The 23359-nt window shown below is 37.8% G+C and overlaps 1 protein-coding gene across 1 annotated transcript in view; it reads right to left on the reverse strand.

The window, feature by feature from the left end:
* Positions 1-23359, reverse strand: part of DRGX (dorsal root ganglia homeobox) — a 140835-nt gene that overhangs the window by 111822 nt on the left and 5654 nt on the right. Inside the window, exon 3 of the mRNA XM_089680009.1 lies at positions 20879-20980. Within this exon, the coding sequence (XP_089536135.1) occupies positions 20879-20980 (102 nt within the window). The remainder of the gene's footprint in view (positions 1-20878; positions 20981-23359) is intronic.

Genomic DNA, 23359 nt, shown 5'->3' on the forward strand with positions numbered 1-23359 from the left:
AGCTTAAGATGCAATATGTGCAAGATCAGTCAATGGGGTAACACATGGGCTAAAAACCTGGAAGGAAGGCTACGATGCAGAGCCACAGCCCATTCAAACGTGCATCAAGTGTGTCCCCGATGAACAGGGAGCTCCCCAGTACAGCATTGTGTCCAATCATTCAGTCAGGGGGTACAGGTTGTTCATGTACTACTAGGTGATAAGTAGAAGTGGTTTTGAAATGACTCCAACAGGCCCATGTCTTTCTGAATCTCTCGGGATGTTCCTTAGCTACAGAAATCAGTTCCTCCATTTCCTCAATTTTGTTGATCCTAGCAAACCATTCTCGGATAGTGGGAACATGTGTTGAGCGCCAGTGGACTGGGATACATTGTTTTGCAGCGTTTACCATATGCATGGCGAGTGATTTACGGTACGTCCTAAATGGAAGTGTGGAGTGGTGAAGCAAGAATTGTGCGAGGGAGAGGTCTAGGGTATATGTAGTTACTTGTGCGATTGTAGATTGGACTTTCCCCCAGAAAGGCTGCAGCAATGGGCAGTCCCGTAGAGAAAGATGAAAGAAAGAGCGCACAAACCTTGCGCATTACCTCAATAAATAGTGACTAACTTTATTAATAAGGAAATATACTCACAAAGTGATGGTATAACAGGCATAAGTAACCATAATCCAAACAGGGTTACAGGTAAATCAAAAAGGGGGGGGGGGTGAAGGCTAACGTGTTTCGAATGGTGCTCCCTTCTTCATCAGAGCTGATAAAAAAAAACAAATGCAAATACAAATACAGATTCCCCTCAAACTATTTACCTGAATCATGATGGTATAACAGGTGGCGATACTGTTAGATGAGCATAGCAATACACATGAAAATACTCATGGTAATACGTATAATACGTATAGTGATAATAATAATAATAATGTCAAAAATCTCATACAGAAAAGGTGCATATATAGAAAACGTATAAAAAATAAAAAAAAAAGGAAAAACATTTTTTTATATATAGAGAGAATCCATAGAATAAACATGTATACATATGTATGTAAATGCAAAAGCACAATTGCTATTTAAAATTTAAAGACAGGATGCATTCATTTTATTATGTGTACTATAAAATAGTGTATGTTATTATAAAAGATACCTGGGTTGAGCAGATAGAGACTTCAGTATGGCAGAGTTCCCATTGCAAGGAGATATTCAGCCACTGAGTGTCAGTATTACAGCAGTTCAGCCTATTTGGTGTGGCTGGCGATTAAAGTAATGGGCAGTCCCACCAGATATGCAAGAGTGTACCCGTCGCCTGGTGACATCTCCAACACAAATCTGAGATGTTGGGGTCAAACTGGTGAAGTAGGGATGGAACTCTGTACCATCTAGAGTATAGTTTAAAGTTGTTTTCTTGTGTGGAGACACATATGGACCCTTTGCGTATATGTTCATAAATGTGATCCCAGTCCTCCAGCGATAGTTGGAGTTGTAAGTCAGAGCTCCAGGCCTTGCAAGCTTTCCTAAACGGGAGGTCAATAGTGTTTTCAAGTGTAAAGCTTGGATATAACATGCCTATGGGGAGAGTCTGTTGAGCAAAGTTTTTCAAATGGGGTAAGTTGTCAAAGTAAAAGTAAAATATTCTTTTAGATGTGAGGAGCTATGTATAAAGTGGTGGAGTTGTCTATACATCTACGGCGTCAAGGTCAAGGATGGCCATTTATTCAGAATGAGGTCTCTGGATAAAAACGTCCCATCTTTGAAAAGTTGATGCACACTCAAACTGTCTGTAGGGCTAGATCCTGCAAGAAAGGTGTGCAACATACCCGGGGGGGAAGTCTGGATTCATTTTTATAGGAGTAAGTGGGCCAGGGGTTGAAGAAAAACCTGTTTTCTGACTTATCTGATGATAACAGGATAGAGTAGAACCTATAAGAAGGTGTTCTTTGAACTCAGACGGAATGTGGGAATTTTTCAGCCAAGGGGAGGTGGTGAGCGGAGTCCCCGAAAAAGCAGCTTCCAAATTAACCCAAGCCTTATGGTTGCGGTTCGCAGAACAATGTACTATTCTTGCCATGTGACAGGCTCTGTAGTAACGGGTGATATCAGGTAATCCAATACCTCCGCTTGTCTTAGGCATGGTAAGTTGGTCAAAAGCGATTCTGGGTAATTTATTACACCATAGAAACAAGGTACATAATGTTTTATAAGACTTAAAGAAAGATTTAGACAGTTTTATTGGAATCGTTTGCAGTAGGTACAGAAGTCAAGGAAGCACGTTCATCTTGAGAATAGCTGCTCTGCCAAACCAAGAGAAAAATGGTTTATCCCATGTTTGTAGATGCTTGGTAATGCTACGTAGGATGGGTAGAAGGTTTTTGGCATAGAGTTCTGTAAGATGGGTCGGTAATTGAATTCCTAAATAAGTGATGTCCTCAGGCTGCCATGTGAAAGGAAAATTTGTTTTCGTCTGTCTGATTGTATCTTGGGTTAGGGAAATATTGAGGGCCTGGGATTTATTGAAGTTTATTTTAAAATTGGCCAAATACTGAAACAATTTGAAGTCGTGTAGTAGGTTAGGTAATGTAATATGTGGGTCTGCCAAGAAGAGTAAGAAGTCGTCAGCAAAGGCCGCTACTTTGTGAGTTTTGCCATTGATTGAGATCCCTTTGATGTTGTCATTCCGTTTAATACAGTTCAAAAAAGGTTCTAACGTAAGAATAAATCAGAGGGGGGAAAACGGGCAGCCCTGTCTGGTCCCATTGCTTATTGAAAAAGCGTCTGAGAGGAGGCCATTGACTCTCACTTTAGCCGTTGGTGTTGTGTATAGAGACATGATAAAGTTCAAAAGATGTGAAGGAAGCCCAAGGCCAGACAGCACAGCCTCCATGTAGTCCCATGCCAATCTGTCAAAGGCCTTCTCAGCGTCTAGAGAGAGGAGAAAGCCAGATTGCTTCTTCTGTTAACCAATGATGAATATTGATTGCCCTGATCGAATTGTCTCTAGCCTCTCTACAGTGTACGAACCCCACCTGATCAGTGGACATGATCAGTGGAGATAATAGGGTCTATGGTGCAAAGTAAACAATTGGCCAGTATTTTAGCAAAAATCTTTAAATCAACGTTCAATAGTTCGCTGGCGATGTCTGGTCTTTAAACTTCGCAAATATAAAGAGGATCCTCCTGCGCTTAAATGGAGTCCTAACCCTAAAGCTGCTGACACTAACCTTATACCCAATAACTGTATGAAACAATAAATCCCACAGTGTAGCGCTAGCACAAAACGAAATAATAAATGGTGAATAATAAACAAATAAATGCAATATTAGTGCACAATGATCAATCCCCCTGACATCAACATCAGAGGGATCCACATATAAATAAATATATAAAAATTGATAAATTAAGTGTAGCACGTGAATTCCCTCTCATTGGGAATATATACAGTGCACAGTGAAGTGTCATCCGTACACACAAATAAGTGAAATGCCACTAATAAGTGTACAAAACCAACTGCAAACAAATACTGTAAAAAGTCCCAAAAACAACAACACATATGGTAGTGCTCCAACTTCACTCTCATGCAGTTGTAGTGATGTGTAGGTGATCAACAGGTGATAATCCTCCAGTGGCAAGCATCTCCCAGGATCATAGTGAAACACAAACAGAGATCCTCCATAGTGTAAACTTGCATAAAAATCAATAAAAATGCCCACTCACATTGTATCCTTCATATAACAGCTCGTCTACCACATGCCCATGTTATATTCCCAATGAGAGGGAATTCACACGTTAAACTTAATTTATCAACTTTCATATATTTATTTATATGTGGATCCCTCTGATGTGGATGTCAGGGGGATTGATCATTGTGCACTAATATTGCATTTATTTGTTTATTATTCACCATTTATTATTTCATTTTGTGCTAGCGCTACACTGTGGGATTTATTGATGTCTGGTCTTTGTTTTCTTTCGGTATCCGTATAATATGGGCTTCAGAAAGATGGCGCATGGACTGTGCTGGGGTATCTAGCGAATTGAAGGCCTTTAGGAATGGGAGTGCTAGGATGTCACTGAAAGATTTGTAATATGTGGTTATAAGTCCATCTGGGCCTGGACTTTTACCTGGTTTTAGTTGTGCAATGGCCTGCTGTAGTTCTGCCAATGTCAAAGCTCCATCTAATTCTTTTGCTTGTGATTGGGAAATAGAGTTAGGAAGGTATTGGGCGAGAAAAGCCTGGATAATGACCTTACGTGGTCTGGTGTCCCCTGTCGGTTTTGGTGATAAGGGTAGGTTGTAAAGGGTGGTATAATATTTCTCGATTTCGGCTGCGATATCCGCAAAGGTTTTAAGTACGTGACCTTGTTAGGAGTTAAGTTGATGAATGGTGCGAGCCACTTTTTTAGATTGCAAGGCCTGGGCTAAAAACTTGCCACTCTTTTTTCCATGTTCGTAAAAGAGTTTCTGAGTTAAAGTAAAATTGCGCTTGTTTTTTTTTTCCACTATGTCTCGAAGTTGTTGTCCCAAGGTGGATAGAAGGTTTTCCATTGAAGGTGAAGTGGAACCAGGGTTTAGAGAAAAAGCACTTGAAATATTAGATCAGGTGTGAAAGTAGCCATAGAATAGGGAAATGGTAATGCACGGGTGTGGGGAGAAGGAGGAACGGAGAAGTGTCATTCATGACGTGCCTTGTGATGTGCTGGAGAGGCTGGAAGACTGTCCCCAATGATGAGTCTTTGTTGCGCAGGAGAGGACGAGGTGCAGTGCGGTGGGATGGTCTGCGTCGCCTTGCTCCTCCATGGTGTCCAGCAGATTGGGCCTCCATTGGGTCTTCATCTGTCTGAGATGGGAGGTGGGATTCGCTGGACCAATTGGGTATTTCCACTATTGGGTGCGATATCTTCCAGGAATCTCAGAAAAATTGATCACCCCATGTGTGTTGCTGAGAGGCCAAATGGGAATCTCCAGCCATAAGCAATAGCCCTGGAATGTAGTAGATCCAATAAGTAAGTCCTTTCTGCATTGAAAGGTAAAATTGGAGAGATCCTGAAATAATTTAATTTCTGCTCCATTATATATCACGCGGTTTCGATCTCGTGCTCTGCGCAATATTTCTTCCTTAAGTCGGAAGTCGACTAGGCAGCAGATTATATCTCTCGGGGTGTCAGTATCTCTACCTCTAGGACGAAGCACCCTATGGAGGCGTTCAATCTCAACTGGAGATTCCTGAGGTCTTTCCAAAAGATCAATAAAAATGGTTAGGAGTGTTTGGGTGAGTTGGTCGGATTCAGTTGCTTCAGGGACACCACGTACCCTTAAATTATGACGTCGTCCCCTGTTGTCTAGGTCCTCGATGTGACGATCAAGCTCTCTTAGATGCATAGTGTGTGTATCTACCAGCTTGCGCTTATTATGGATGGCAAGGTCTTGCATGATAACTTTATCCTCCACTGCTTCAAGCCTTTGGGCCACTGCCTGCATGTCGATATGTAATTCAGCTATTGCAGCAGAGAGGATCTCTATAATATCTGATGCTACCGCTTTCAAATCCCCTATAGTGAGAGGGGAGGTTTCAGAATGGCAGGCTGTGGTTGCTGCGGCTGGACTCCTGCTCTGCGAGTGAGGCGCTCTGTGAAGCGAATGTGGGGGAGAAGCAGGGGAGGAGGCCTCTGTGTGTTCTGGGGTCTGGGACCGGAATAACTCTGGAATGCTGTGACTTGCAGGACCAGTCGGCTGGTGGGGGGATCTTGATCGTGGGGCGGCGGGTCTCCTATCCACTTTCCCCATATCAGCAGCATCTCTCCTTGTTAGTATCACGTATGCCCACCTCCATGTGTCAGGGCTCCAGGAACTAAGCTACCATTTTCTCTGGGCTCAAGCCAAGCCCCCCAGCAATTATAAACTTGTAATCAAGATCTCCAGAAAGGCGAGAGGCCCAAGTGTAGGCCACAGACTGCGTGGGAGGTAAGCGGGCACAGGGGCTGACAATGTGCAGACTCCCCAGATTGCTGGTTCCAAGGCCCTTCAGGGGGGGTGCAGGGAGCACCTCTGTATCCCCCAGGTGTATGGCCACTGAATTTACAATGCCTGCAGGCCTAGTGGGGGTTCAATATGGCCTGCTACTTTGGGGGAGCCTCAAGGTCTTTATCACAGGCCGTATCCCTGGGTCCGGGTGGGGGGGGCGGTGGGCAGGGGGGGGTTGCTTGATGGTCCGGGTGGAGGGGTGCTGATCCACAGTCACCCCCTCCCACCGCAAACCGCACTCTCCCGACTCCTGGCCGGGCATGAGGCCAGTGACCACCGCGGCTTCAGCAGGCCGCACTAGACCGCGATGATCTGCTGCCATGGGGGGGGGCAAAAGTCACCCGGCTCCCCTCCGCTGTCTCTTCGGGTCCGCTGTTACCTGGATGTTACCGAGCTATGAAGCTGGTCCGGTCGCCATCTTGGACACGCCCCATAAATACTTAATTAATGCAGAGAAGTGTGTTCAAGTCACAAAAGGGCGGGTTATTATGGGGAGTTTAATAGGAATTATTTTTCCTCTTAATTTTTTTACTAAAAAAGCCTCAAAAGAATATAGTCAGAGGGATTGTAAATTGAGTCAGCAGCAGGACATTTAAGTAGTTCACTTATTTCTAGAAAAGTTCAAACAATGTTCAAACAAAATTTCCTTTACATAGAAAACCTGCACACACATATTTTGCTGGCATAGTAGAAAACATTTGTTGCTGAATGCATGCTGCATGGTATTTAGAGGTCATCAACTGTTTAGAGATATTTCTTCTGTTGTTTTTTTTGTATTGAAATTCAATTTATATTTTGTTACAATGTAGCAAAGTTATGCATAAATGACAGTGTTTACCAATTGGCAACATGTGTACCATAACAGTCTGTTGTATTTCTATCAGTCCGGCAACTGGGTGTTTATTAGTTATCAGTAATTAATGATTCTCGTTATTATATTTAAGTAGCCTTTAATCCCACGCATCAACAATCGCTGAGTAATGAGATTCTTTAGTCTAAATTTAGGTCACTTATGCAGAAGCATTGTCTGGTAATTGAGCGAAGGTCAGAGCTGGGAGGCTCTTTAATTGAGTTATTTTTCATTATCATATTTTAATGACTTTGCACCAGTGGGTTGGGGAAAAACTCGTTCATTTCCCCATTTAAGGTTTTTGTTTGACAACATGAAATTGTTATCTTCTGCCCATTAATCATCATTGAATGGGTGAGAGGGTCTTGTCACCCCTCCTCCTTTATCACACAAGCACACACACACCCTGCAAATGCCCCTCCTCCTTTGGACTGGATAGCAGCAATCTCAGTAAACAGAATGTAATTGTAAAGCTGGTTATACAAATAGATGTACACATACAAACATAGAAAAACAGAATTGAATATGACCATTTTCTGGTTATGCCATGAAATGCAAAGTACAAAGTAAAAATCATGCAATGATTATATACAAAGATAGGATAATCTGTCAGTTCATTTGCTGTTTGATTTTATAACACACTGATAGAAAAGTTGTGAAAAATGTGCCATTTATCAGGAAATTGTGTCTAAAATTACCTCTCCAGTAATTGGCCCCTAGTTGACCGTCCTTACGTTATCAATCAGTGGAGATTTCTGGGCATGGACTGGCTGATATTATAAAATATGTACTTGCTATACTAGTGATGAACATCTAAAAGTCAGTTTTGGAGCATTTAGAATTTGTAGCATCAGCAAAACAATACTTACAGAATTCTGAAATATTAAGAATGACCTGCAATTAGAAATCTGCTCAATTCATTCTTGACTTGCCTGCCACTCTTTTCAACTCTTCTTCCCAAATTGATTTCCCTTTACATATGGGAAGGGGCACATTCAGCAACAGGATAGTTTCTATTCCTTCTATATAAAGTCAGCAACCGGCTATATGTTATCAAGCTACAATTATAAATGGTTGCTTATGTATAATGTGTAGTGAGTTAAAGATAAAATGGGGAATGTTTGTCAGAGTGGGAATTCATTTTCCTACTAATCCATCTTATTTTTTCTCTTTTGGTTTTTACAAAACTTGTGAGGCATTTAAGCTTTTCATGTATAAGCATAAAAAAAGACAGGCTTTCAACTGTTTTACTGTCTAGGGGATAGTTTTCCTTATCCCCATTCCATATATTGCTTTACAATATTTCATTTGAATATTGCTGAACTTTGAGTAATTGACTATTAAGTAATTAACTGGTGATGGTGATGGACAAATCTGTCCAGGTTTGACTTCTTCAGGTTTCAGCAAATCTTGTTTGAAATTCGGCAAATCCGAACTTAGAGGTGAATGTCATGAAGTCTAAGGGGGTTGACTCACGTTAAATTCTGGTCATTTTTGGGGGCTAATAGGCAATCTATTGTAAAAAATGGCATAGGAATGTGGGCATTTTCATGTGAGATGTGCGTCAATGCAAACACAATGCAAAAACAGCAGCAAGAGGGTCTTTTCGTGTGGCTTTAAAGTAGAACTGAAGTCCCACTGTAAAAAACTGTCAGCATGCAGGCTTTTATTGCAGAAGAGACATTCACTGTCTCTTCTGCAATACAATGCCCCTACCTGCCTGCTCATTGTCTGCTCTGGCATTATAAACTGAGCTATGCATGTGCAGCTCAGCTTACAGTACTTGGCCAGTCTCCGAGTGCCAAGATGACTGTCTCCTGCGCATGCGCAAGAGTGATGTCATCCCCTTCCAGCCAATAAAGAGGTTAGAATACCTGCACTTGGGAGAAGATGCCAGTGCATGACCATTGAACAGGCAAGTATTGAGACTTTAGTTCTGCTTTAAGGGAAGTATTAGAAATACACAAATTATTTAAATAGCATGCTTAGGGTATGCCTTATAACAGTACATGGAACTAGAAAAGCTACAATTTCTGGGGAAATTGTGTGAAGTGTTCTTGCTTCCACCGGTAGTCTACAACTGGAGTGGGCAGAGTAACTGTGAAAAGGTTGGACTGGGCAGAGTAACTTTATGGAGTGGGCAGAGTAACTGTATGGAGTGTTTGGCGTGAGTAAAGATAGTAAACATTACACTAACCAATTGATTGATCAAATTTAAAAAGTGCACATGGCAAGCTTGATAGAGTGAGAAATGCATTTCAACTTTTAATTATTTATATAGCACATTTAATTGCAATGTTTTGAAAACTATCAGGACTATGGCTTAGCCGTGGACATTTTTAGTGGCAGCAGGGATAGCTGAACGTTTTGATATAAGATTTGTGTAGGTGGGCTTGAAAATGAGGGAGTGGTGGCAGTTTAGAAATCATGTCCTGATTTTTCAGCTCACACTCTAGTTTTTGTCAGCTCCCACTCCTATTCACCACAAAAACGCCGATATTTCGTGAACCATTTGGCGAAACGTTCCACAAAGTAATAGCATACCAATCGGGAACAATCCGCACGTTTCGGTATATTACTGTCTATGTAGTGTAAAAACCGTGGGAGGAGTTAGGCTGGTAAATTTGGCTATAATAATAAGAATATGTGAGATAACAGTAAGTGGTCTTGCCATGCAAGAACACTTAATAAAAGAACAGTACAATTTTCAACAGAGTACACTGACTGTAACATTTATTTTTTGTTTTTATACCTGTATGTGTGTACCCTGGCTTAACTCGGGTACACACATACAGGTTTTTCTGGGGTTTTTTCATTCAGCCAGTGAGTTGTGTGAAAAAACACAACCCTAGATCCCTAGATCAACACAATTGCATGTGATGCAGAGATCTCACCTGCTGAGACATTGTATTCTGACAGGGGGACTCAAGCCGCAAGTACACTAATTGGCCCTCACAGCCATTGATTGAAAGTGCTGACTGAATGCTGATTTTTCAGCATGCCTGCTCAAAAGTTAGACTGACTTCTGTTGAACAGACATCTGTATATATGGACTGAAAGATTTTTGGCCTGCGTGCACCAGGCTTTACATACAGCAGCACTCCAATCTGAATAAATTCAGACTGCTGCTTATTCATTTCAGTAGGCCTCTTTCAGGTAACTGTATCAGCAAATAGAAATTAAGCATTCATTTGCAGTGGCGGTCCTTGTTTTCCCTGATGCAAAACTATCCTGCCACTGTCAACAGTTCTCGTTAAAGTGTCACTAAAGGAATTTTTTTTTTCATTTTTGGATAGGGTAAGGGAGTGTTAAACCCCCTGCCAGTTTTTTGTTTCATTTGCTAAATCTGTTCCATTGGAGAGATTTTCCTTCACTTCCTGTCCCATAGCCAAAACAGGAAGTGAGAGAAAATCCCACCAAAGTGAGGGGATCCTGGCCTATCACCAGGGTCACCAGAACTATTCCCCTTTATTCTTGTTCTGATGTCAATCCAAAATTTAGGATTTCTTTTACTCTCACTTTTGATGATAACTTTAAACATGACAAATAGGCAGGGTGAATCTCTCTAAACATGGTGAGACAGCAATAAAAACTAACAGATGTTCTAATCCCATTCCACTCTATCCACAACAAAAAAAAAAGCCTTTGTTGCCACTTTAAGAAGTAAGAGACCACAGATGATACAGCACTGTGAAATTAGCCAGCAACAGGACATTTTAATGAGAAAAAAATACATGCAGTTATTTTACTACAAATAAAGATATGATAGATGGCACAGCAGTGTACAATTGGTCAACAGCAGAACAATTGTTTTGTATCACTTTTATTTTTCATGTTTGCAATGACCCAAAAAATTTGCAAAAAAAAGGACAATTTTAACCACTAGCCTACAGGGCACTTATACACCCTTCCTGCCCAGGCCAATTTCCAGCTTTCAGCGCTGTCGCACTTTGAATGACAATTGCGCGTTCATGCAACACTGTACCCATATGAAATTTTTATCATTTTTTTGAGACAGATAGAGCTTTATTTTGGTGGTATTTAATCACCTCTGGGAGTTTTTTCTTAAACAAACCAAAAACCACAGAAAATTTTGAAAAAAAAAACGTTTTTTCTTAGTTTTTGTTATACAATTTTGTAAATAAGTGATTTTTCTCCTTCACTGATGTGCGCTAATGAGGCTGCAGTGATGGGCACTGATAGGCTGCACTGATGGACACTGACAGGTGGCACTGATGGGCACTGATGAGGAGGCACTGGTAGGTGGCACTGATGGGCATTGACAGGCATCACTGATGGGCAATGAAAGGCAGCACTGATACATGACACTGATAGGCGGCACTGATAGGCGGCACTGATAGGCAGCACTGACTGGCACTGATAGGCGGCACTGACTGGCACTGTTAGGTGGCACTGACTGGCACTGATAGGCGGCACTGACTGACACTTACTGGCACTGATAGGCGACACTGACTGGCATTGATAGGTGGCACTGATTGGCAGCACTGATAGGTGGCACTGATTGGCATTGATAGGTGGCAGTGACTGGCACTGATGGGTGACATTGAAAGGCAGCTCAGATTGGCACTGATATGTGGCATTGATGTGCACTGGTATGCACTGATATGTGGCATTGATGTGGCACTGATGGGCACTGGCATGTGGTACTGATGAGCACTGACAGGTGGCACTTCTGGGGCCACACTGATCATCAGGGCACACTGATCATCAGTGCCCTGATGATCAGTGTACATGTCCCCTCTGCGGAAAGCCGATTACCGGCTCTCTTCTCCTCTCGAGCTGTCAGCGTGACAGCTCGAAAAGAGAGAAATGCCGATAACTGGCATTTCCGTGTTTACATGTGATCAGCTGTGATTGGACACAGCTGATCACATGACCGAGCCGACATCTTCGGCTCTTTCCGCGCATGCGCAGTGAGAATGGTAGGACGTCATATGACATCCTATCAGAACGAGAGAACCACCTTGCGCCCGTCATTGTACTATAGGGTGGGCGGAAGGTGGTTAAATAGCAATGAGAGGCCTACATTTACTACAGAAGAGAACTACAAATGTGACAATGCTCTGTGCCCCCCCTCCTTTTAATAGTGAAGGGTCTGGCTTATCCAAAAGCTCCCTTACTGGCATTTCAAAGCCCCTTGGCCAACGTTCAAAATCCAAGCAGTGCATAATTAAAAATAAAAAACTCTTCCAAGTGAATCTGTGAAAAACATTCTCAGGACAATAACATTTGAACCTACAGCATTCATCTTGAATTTATGGTAGTAGTGAACCCTAACTTCATTCATATAATTAATCACAGTTCCCCTTACTGTCAAAATTACTACTCCCTTTTAGTGACTTTTTTTTTTTATAAATCAGAAAAAATTCCAAGTGTGCTGGATTGTAATCCAATACAGAATGTTTTTTCATAGTTTCAAGTCCTAATTTACATTTTTGCAATTTTTGCTTGCTATTATATGTGTCTGTTGTTTTCTTTTTATTTCACTTGTTTTTATCATTACTTTTGCAAGGTTAGGTATTGCTAATGCAGTGTATCATTCTTAAAGACAAAAGAAATAGTGACCAAAATATGATGAAAATGCTGAATGGCCTATTCTACTTAAAGCAACATTTAATACAAAACATTTGAACATTTCTCCGTTGAGATCAATTATCACCATATGAATGCCTGTCTCTCTTTTAGAACAAAATAGAAAATAAATGTACTCCAAAGCTAGATAAAGACATACTTTCTATTTATTGCTTTTACTTTTAACTTTATAACGAGCATACAACTGAAAGATTTGAAGGTTTAATTAAAATTGTATGGACCAGGGTTACAGGGTCTACTAAAGATTAGAAATATTTGTACAAAAAAAAAAGAATATAGAATTTTGTTTCTTCTTCTGTTTTTCTTGTAATTTCTTTCTAAACTGATTGATTGGCCAAAGTGAACTGTGGTTTACCAGGCTTATATCACAGCACTAAATCCATCTGGTGTCCATCTTTAATTCAGGCTATTTATCCAGGCCTTATTTTATGCACTTTGGAACAGCACGTATCTGATGGCTTTCCTAACTCTACAAAAGAGCTTTAAAAAACCCAGTAAGATAACTTCAAATAGCCGCCATATATTTCAGAAGCAAATGATTGGTGTATGGTACCTTAACTGTTTGCCCACTGCCCTATAGCAGAAATACTGCTACAGGGTGGCAGGGCTGTGCAAAATCATGTATATATATGTGATTTTGCATATCCGCGTGTGCGCCCCCTACCCGCACTGCCATTGGCAGCTTCAGCTGTCTATCACTGGGTCCCAGCTGGAGATTCCCTACCTGCACCCAGCGATCGCTGAGTATCACTGACGAGGGAGAGGTCTGTATGTAAAACACAGCACAGTTAACCCTTTGATCGCCCCAGATGTTTACCTCCTTCCTGCCCAGTGTCATTAGTACAGTATCAGTGCTTTTTATTAGCACTGATCATTGTATGTGTCATTGGACATGTCAGTGACAGTCAATTCCCCCCCAGTGTCTGAATGCCCACTGCAGTCCCGCAGTCCTGCTATAAGTCGCTAATCGGCACCATTACCAGTATATATTAAAAACAAAATTACAGTATATATACTGCCATTTGTGGACTCTATAACTCTATAAGTCAAAAATATTGTTTTTTTTTCTCAAAATTGTTGGTCTTTTTTTCTTTACAGCTCAAAGAATAAAAAATGCAGAGGTGCTCAAATACCATAAAAAGAAAGCTCCATTTGTGGGAAAAAAGGACATAAATTTGATTTGGGTGCAGTATTGGGAAAAATGACCTGGTCAGGAAGGGGGGTAAATCCTCTGGAGGGAAAGTGGTTGAAAGATTACACCTATAGCATTTCAAGATTTTCAAGATCTGTCAAAGTTTTTGGAACCTTTACTTACATTTCTATTGTCTATAAAAATTAGACCACTTTCATATATTTTTAATAATAATAATATTTTGTGTAGTGTATTATTCAATAATTGTGGAATATTCAATTTAGTGCTGACAACAGAAAGCAGTTAGCGTTGCGTATAACTTTAATTGTATAGCACAACTCAGACTTAGCTGTCCTTTGTTCTGAAATGTGAATAAGCCACACATGAACAATGTGCAGTCTAGGCTCAACAATACAAACAAAAGGTGATTTTCAGATAAGGGACATATGGTTGATGTTTAGAGCTGAATTGACAATTTGAATGGAAAATAATCAAACTATGAAGTCAACTAAAAAGAAAATATCCAATGAATATGCAATAAATTATTGCTAGTCCCATTACCTGACTGTGTAACTAATTTAGTGGGTGGACCCTACTTTGTCCATTCTTATTCTGTAAGTGGACAACTTGCAATCAACGTAAAACATTTATATTCTACTCAATATAAGAAGCCTGCTGAGAAACAATAGCAACCTTTTATTGTAATGGTATATATAGCAGAAAAATATGCCTATCTGTCTTAATGAACATCTAAATTGTTATTTCATGAAGAAGGCATAACTGTGGCATGTATAATATTCTTGTCAGTTATATAAAGAACAGGTAAAAATTAGTTTGTCACATTGAAGAAAATAAGCAACCGATATGGTAGACCTGTGTCTAATGCTATACTTGTCTAAGGGGTACCTACTTTTAGGACAACCATTTTTCTTTTAACCATACTTTTTATTCATGTTCTTTGAAAGAATCCACTACACCAACTGAAAAACTGGCGTTTGGCCTGGTTTATTAAAGGGGTTGAGAATCTTTACTTAAAATTGCGGTAATATTCACTTAAATTATTTAATAATGTGAAAAGCAGCTATAATTGAGTATTCCAAGTGAATGAGAATCTTCTGTTCATATGACTTTATAATGGAATAACATTTTCTGACAATTTTTTTTCAGAAAAGATTTATACTTCTTTTAGTAAATCAGCCTCCTTATCTGGCAAGAGAATGAGAGTCATAACCTCCTGGATGCTGACTAAATGCTGCATCTTAGAAGCTATAAACAGGCATATGGCTCCTAACCTGTGAACAAATAACTGCAAAAGTTAAGTGCTGCTCAGTGGGAAACAGAAAAAGTGGTTTATCATTTGCCTCCCCAGATTGGAAAATTCCCAAATTGGAAAATTACTGTTCATTTAAATTTTATTCTGGATTATTATTAAAAAGCACATGAAATTGTAGACATAGAGGGGTCCCAAGACCAGATGCTCTTTAGACAAAATGGTACCACTGGACTTTTAAGTAGCACAACTCAAGATTGTAACATTTCAGGCTTTCGAATGGCTCTCTTGTATCATAGTACTCTGAAGACAACTATCTGTCAACTCATTGCATAGTAACATGGCATAGATCCTGGTTGCAGTAGCAATATACTTTGAGATTGTGTTTTTGTGTATATGCATTAGCACTATATAAACTATGGCCAAACTTAGCCATAGTATCAGCTAAATACAGAAATATCATCTTTATCATATATCACTACTGCTAATATGCTGAGCAACTGTGGTTTCTTACCAGCTGATAAAATCTACTGGATCTTTGCTAGCATAATAGGCTTAAAGAGGAACTCCACTTCACACCATTTGGATTTAAACTGACCACATCATAATCCCAGTGTAATTTAAGAGAAAAAGGAATCACTGGTTATAAGGTTATAGCACATTCTACCATTAGAACTGTGGGCAGCTCAGTGGCTAAATGGTTAGCGCTTCCGCCTGGCAGCACTAGGGTCATTGGCTCGAATCCCAACCACGGCACTAGCTGCCTGGAGTTTGCATGTTCTCCCTGTGCCTGCTTGGGTTTTCTCCAGGTACTCTGGTTTCCTCCCACATTCCAAAGACATGCTGGTAAGTTAATTGGTTCCTGTCTAAATTGGCCCTAGTATGTATGAGTGTGAGTTAGGTTAGGGACCTTAAATTGTATGCTCCTTGAGGGTTAGGGACTGATGTGAATGTACTATATATATATATATATATATAAAAGTACTTGAAATAATTAGAACCTATTTTTTTTTACACTTGAGTTTTGTTTAAAGTAAACATTATTTGCTAAAATAGTTTGCCCTTGTGCTGCCTTGCTAAATTAGGTTTCAATGGCCACATAAAGTGCCCTGCCAAACTGTATGAGGTCTTTCTCTCAGAGTAGTCACAATATATGGAATACAGAGAGTGAGAAACACCTCCATAATAGAATCCATATAAGCCCACTAATTGCCCAATTCATCTCACTTAAAAGATGTGAGAAGAGGTGAAAGAATTATAATCACTTGGGAAAAGTCATCTTCAATTATTTGTCACTTGGACTGCAGACAAAAAATACACTTAAAATAAATGCAATATTCTTAAATTACACAACTGAACAAAAGTGTCAAAATGCACACAAGAACATCAATCTGTATTTAAGGGTACAAGACAATTTATTAAGTCTAGGACTTTCCACTAATATATTATTAGTGATTTCTATGACAAATGCTCACTCTATTCATTATAAAACTGGCATTTTAAAGGTAAAGCCTAACATATCAAATCTATAAAGAAATATGAAAAAATTATAAAGATATCTAAAAATCTCATGGGAAACATTGGTCTATGTGTTTTCCAATTATTTTTTTCAGCATATCACAGTAAACTTTGCAAGTGCATTTTTTAAACATATTTTCCAGTGAGTGAAATGTTTATAAAGAACAGGTTGTTATATTAACAAATCTGTGTTCATCGTCTATTTTTTATCATTGTAATTAAGAGTTTAATAATCATTTTTTATATTAACTTTTTAAATTGACTTCTACATTGGGATCATTTTGCCTCAAAAATTGACCCTGGAAATTGTAAACAGCATTTTCTGTTTAATATTGTCTGACTTACAAAATGCATTAAGTTACAGTCTTCTTTTAAACATTTTTGCCTGATAAAAAAAATAAAAAAAAACATTTTGGATGATCAAAGTGACAAAGATGGTATTTAAAATGTAGGCCCTCAACTGGTAAAATGGGAAATATAGCAGGACTGGTAGTCAGATAGCAGAGATAATGCTGAGCATGTGCTGTGAGCTGCTACTCTCTCTTTCCTCTTTTTTTTCCAGTGCAAGGAAATGGATGTTCTTTGATGCAATCTGGTACCTTAGAGACGCGGACAAATTAGTGTAGAACATTATCACTAGTTAATTATGAATGACCGATTAATCAAGCTAATCTAATATTCCACATTATGTTGATGTTATTAAAGTGCACAGTGAAAGTGACAGATAGCCTTCATTTGCTCTCAGTGGCCAAATGTGCTCTCTGAACTGAAATCAGGATTTTGTCTGAGACGTGTGGGGGGGGGGGGGGGGGAGGATGCAGAAGGTTAGGTATACCATTGCATAGGAAACTACAGATCTGTGCATGACTCTGTAATGTAATAATAATTAATATTATACAATTTGTTTGCATACATATATATGCAGCATATACGTTTTTGTTTACATGTGCCATTTTTGTTTTCTCATGAAATTCCACTTCCAAAGTGCTATTAGTGTATAAAGTATTTATATACAGTAGATGCTGTGATATTAATTTAAAAACAAACATGAGACATTTTCTGGCAACTGGATATGGATGAACAAGAAATTAACTTGTATAAACAAGGCCACTCAGGCTTTTCATGGCTGTCAGTTTTTTTATACTGCAAATACTTGAGTGCACATTCCTCATTGAATTGAAGATCTCTGCACTATCTCAGTGTGTAATACAGTAAAGACAAAAAAAACTCTCATAGTGAAAACCTGCTCTCTTAGAGCATAGTAGGCATTTAGCTACAAGCATATTTTATGACCCTGGACAAAGGCAACATATATTGTTGCATTTTGTGAAACTGATAGAATTACCACTGACCTAAGCCTATGGCTGCCTGTGACTTTATGATAAGTTAGGTAATATTGAATTGTTATTCTCCCAAATAATTATTGCAAGTCTTACAAAATCAAAATATTACCATTGACTTCCAGATGGAGTAAAGGTTTGTCAGTTGAAGTTTCTGCCCAAGAACCCACAATTTTGGGATAATGCCCTTAGTGTCAGCTAGGGTTAAAAAGCTTTAGCACATAAAGTTCACATTTATAGCTAATGTTATTGGTGCTTAATGTTTAGGTGTTATAACATTTGATTATTTGGTAAGATGATACTGGCAGCTACCAGTCTGTCAGAGACAATGTACTTACACTTGTTTTCTCCACTAAACTCACACAGTTAATCAATTCTATGAGGATGTTGCATATTCATTTTTTTCAAATCCCATTAGATCAGTTTAAAATAATATTCCAGCCAAACTGATTACAAAAAGAAGAAGTGAAATTATAACAATTGTTCATAGTGCTCTAGTTGAAATCCAGAGCAACATGTGTAAATATTACTTCACTTGTTTTTTGGGCGTTTTTTACTCTGCACTCCAAAGAGATTGAAGCCTTGAGTGAGCAATATATTTATTATTTAGTAGTTTTCCTTCTAAAAAAGAAAAGCTACTTCTTAGCAGAGCTAAAAGATACAATTTTACTCTGCTCCTGCATACGCCCAATCAGTTAAAGTGGTCATTTAAAGTGCTTAATTGTCCTGTGAACCCATTTGGATGTTTGGAAGACAGGTTTGCTGGGCCTAAAAACAACATATTTAGTTTATTGATGTCTAAGCATATCTATATTGATTTGGCCCCCTGATGTGTTGTTTACTGTTTGATTTGATATTGCTCTCCTTGTAAAAAAAAGTATAGTAAAATCAAAATAACTGACAAGATTTGAATTAGCATTTTTATATGACAGTTCAATATAGGAAAATTCTCAGTTAATTAAATTAACATAGTAAACATACAGTATATTATTATAGCTTAACTTAATAAATTCCACAGCTTGTATACTATAGGTCTGCTGACCTATTTAGCATTCAAAGTGTGAGAAATGCCGAACTAGGTACTAAAGGTGCACATTGAAGTAAGAGAATGAACACTCTGGGTCTGGTAACAGTATTTCTGTAGGTTTTCCCCAATACTCACTTCTTGATCCTAGGTGAGAACTCAATTAATTAGCAGGGATTTATTTCCCTTGCAAATTGTTTCCAGTTCAGACAGTCAGTGACTGCACAGCTTTTCATCCCCTCTCCATAGGCAAAAATATGCCAGTTTATCTAGACTCGTATACTTGCACAACAATCTTTTGTACAGCTGAAAAGCTCATACAAGCTTGTCCACCATGTTGTCTGTGCACCTCAATGTTTATTTTGTTTTTTGTTGTTTTTTTTATGTAAAAGCCTTGTAGAGCTTGTAGAATTTTTAGTATTTGTTTTCATGATTGTTTCCTCACTGGAACAAGAAACAGTAAGCTTATTGAAAGCATTCACAAAATATTTATGCAAGTGGACCTTAGGGCTAAACTACATAGGTGATTTGGGTCTCAAGCTACTGAGTGAGTCAACTACCTAAAGCAATCACCTCATTTGTAACACATTAGATATCACCTATGTAGTTAAGCCAACCATAAACAAAGCATATTTCAGTTGACAACTAGATTTTACTGCACACCAATATTAGCTCAGTACCGTAAGATAGCACTGCATACCCATATGGCTGTTTTCTGCACTTTAAATGTATGGAAAACTGGTATTTGCCCATCCACTTGCTAATTGAAATTGTGGGCAGGGAAGGTGGATCTCAGGCTTTCTCAGCAGCAAGCAACTCTCTGCCAGTTGAGTGGATCAATTTGACCCCAGGCAGATCACTCATGCTAAGGAGCTCAGTTCATGTAGACATACCTATTCATTGCTTTTCACTGAGTACACAAAGAAATACAAAGAAACATATTTTTGCCAAGTGTATCAGTGTCTGAAGGTCAGAATGTAATAATACACTCACTCTGGGTGCTGCCAATTTCAGTAATTATCTGCAGTATCCAGACTCAGTGTAGTCAAGAGGCCTGACCCCATGCAGAGTCTTAGCAGCTGATAGGCTGCTGTGTTCAATTACTTTGCATTGGCAGCATAAATGAAAAAAAAATGTATATATATTTTTACAGAGTTTCAACCTGCTCTACAACAACCTGATCTTTCCTAAATGGGGGCATATTAGTAAAAAAAATGTACATTTTAGAATAGATGCACTCACAGGGATCCTTGAGCATAAATACCAGTAATATGTACATGAGGGGGCTTATTTACTAGAGGAGTTGAGAATCTTCACTGAACAAATTGTAGATGTATTTATATTAAATACCCAATCATGTGCATATTAAATATGCAGGATATTTTTTTCAAATTATGATATATTTATTGAGTGATGACTCTCAAGTCCTTTCACAAATTAGCCTTTTACATGTACATGCGCATTGTACTTTCTTCTACTGAATCTAAATAAATTCACTTGCATCTCCCATTAAAAACATTAGTAAAATCTGATCAAATTTAGGTGAGGTACACTCACTTTTGAGGTACACTTTGCTATGTATGTTTATTTAATTTAGATAAAATAAGTGACATTTAGGCTAGGGAATAGGAAAAAAATAAATCATTAAAGCCAATGACATCATACAGTCTAAATAACAAATACAATGTTGCAATGTAACCATTATACTGACATATGAATATTTATGCATGGCGAAACAATAGTTTTGTGATTGACACAACTTCTGGTTAAACAAGAAATTTAAATATTGGTTGTTTTTTTTTAGTTTTAATTTTTTTAAATGTGAATTTTACATATATGTTCTGAACAGCCACTCATAGATGCTTTCATAAGCAAATAATATTGATTCACAGCAGAATAAAACGTGGATATCTAATTGTAATATTGCTTCTTTTTTAATACATATATACAGTATATATATATATATATATATATATATATATATATATATATCACTACTTAACTAGCATTAACCAAATGAGAATCACGCTAAAATATATTTCTTGATATTAATAATAATAGATACTGTAACCCTTCAAAAAACATACAATTCATTGTAGTTGTGCTTTTAGTTAGTTCCTACCTGTACTCTGGCTTCAGTAAGATTAATTTTCATGGCAAGCTCCTCTCTGGTGAACACATCAGGATAGTGAGTTTGAGCAAACACAGCTTCTAATGCTTCCAGCTGGAGTAAAACAAGCAGATATCAGCAGGGTGAACTTTTCATTGCTAATTATGAGGACATTTCAAAGCTAAACAATGCAGGTGTTATTGGTAAGAGCACATGAGGTGGATTTTAACAAGGTGCAGAAATATTATCTAATCTTTCTTAATCATTCAACTTGATATATATCTTTGCTGTTTTGTTACTTTTGGACAATATCATAGAACCGTATTTTTAAAAGAGTAATTTTCACTCTGGTAGGCATTCAATACAAATGTCCCATCATGTTCAAGAGAAATCTTTATTTTTTAAATAACCCTGAACTAGTATTTTCAAGTTAATACTAACCAGAAAGAACATTATTTCCAAATTTTACTTTAGTGTGTAATTATATAAAATTGACCTAGGAAGGATTATTACCACTAGGAAATCAGCACTAATATAAATGCCTATATATAATACATTTAAAGGTTATTTTGGTCTGCCATGTTACCAGAATATGCTTTATCTAATTCAACAAACTTTGTTATTGATAGACCCAGTTGGGATAAGTGTGGGCATAAAAAATATTGCCTTTATCATTTGGTGTCTAAATCAAACATGAATCTGTAGGTCTGGCAAATATAAATATCCCTTTAGTAATTCAGTTACATAGCCAAAATAATCTAAGCCATACATTTCTCTCTGAAAACAACAGCTATTGGACATTATGTAATATACACAGTATAATAAAAAATAGCATTTCCTATATAAGAGACACCAGAAAGTAAGTTGTGGGCCTATTGGTATTACATTAATTGATCAAGTTACTTCTGTCAATTAAAGGCATTTCTCACTAAAAACAGATATTCTAGATGTTCATAACTGCGTGGAAACTGGCTTACAAGTTCCAGGGATTTTGGTTGCAGTATACTCCCACCAGTATTTTAACTTCTGCCCAACTGCTGAAGCCATTAGAATGTCAAATGATGGCATCCAGCTTCCTGACTTGTTTTTTAATTGTAAAATAAACAAAAAAAAAGAGGATGCAGCTGCAAATGAGTGTTCACTACATAAGAGTTTTTCTGAAAGACAGTGAAATCTTTTGCAAAACAAAAACAAAATTATCAGAGAAAGCAAACTTCAAATATTTTTGGGTGGAAATTACCTTTAAAGTTTAGAAAAAGAGTGCATAAAAATATATTTGCAAAAAAAAATTATCTAGACAAATGTTACATATATTGTAGGTAATTGCATTAACCAGTTGTGATAGATTTTGTTTTTTCAAATAAAAGTTGCAGGAAGATTGCGATATATTGTAGATAATTACAATAACCAGTTGTAGATAGATTTTTTTCTCTTAACTTAAAACAAAGTTTGTTTAAATAAATTATATCTCAAAGAAATTGGAATTATGAAAACTGACTAGTATCTCTTTTCAAGCTAACCATTTATGTAACTCTCTACAATAAAGTTACATAGCAGCTATTTATAATTAGAAAGATGTTAAATAAATACACCAGTCTAGGTTGCCTATCAATACTGTAAAATATGGTCCAATTCACTTACTTAATTATGTGGACCACAGACAGCTCCCCTTTCCTAAACTGTTTGCATTCATTTTCTGAAAAGAGAAATATACTTTTTTTTTTCCTGAAAATCCTATGTGATCCTTTGCAAGAAAATATGAATTCTGTCAAACGTGAGATGTGATCATAGCACTGTAGAGCATGCTGAAACACAGCACAACTGTATTTTCATGCTGAGTAAAAAAAAAATCAACAATGGAAAATGCTGTTGCCTAGCACCTTAGAATACTCTGTTCAACACTCCTCGGTGGCAGGTCTCTGCCAGTAATTAAAGTGTTAAGCTTGAATTTACTATTACGCTAAAATATTAATCCAGTGCCTGAAAGACACTGTGAAAATGTTACTTAGTTACATTAATAAGCTGAATATATGCATAACATGAAATTATTGTGCTCTCTCTCTCTCATTTATATATATATATATATATATATATATATATATATATATATATATATATAAAAACTATTGTGCATATATATATTTATCTTTTTATTTATTTTGCAAGGTATCATCAGACCTCCATGACTATAAATATCAGATAGATAGATAGATAGATAGATAGATAGATAGATAGATAGATAGATAGATAGATTCACTGTTTACGGATAAGTATAATTATTGAGGAAGAAGTCTTCTTCCTCAATGCTTTGGTCTAAATTGAAACAAATAAAATATTCCTAAAAATACATAACAGAAAGCATCACAAATTAAATATGTGACCTTTCATTATAATACCAAAAATTACATTAAATGACTGTATGAATCACTGGTGCAAGGCACAAAAGTCCAATTTTTTTTACAATAAATTTTATCACTAACAGTCCATTGGAAA

This window comes from Staurois parvus, unplaced genomic scaffold (genome assembly GCF_062004578.1).
Source record: "Staurois parvus isolate SC_StPar_1 unplaced genomic scaffold, SC_StPar_1.0 ptg000234l, whole genome shotgun sequence".
Lineage (NCBI taxonomy): Eukaryota > Metazoa > Chordata > Amphibia > Anura > Ranidae > Staurois > Staurois parvus.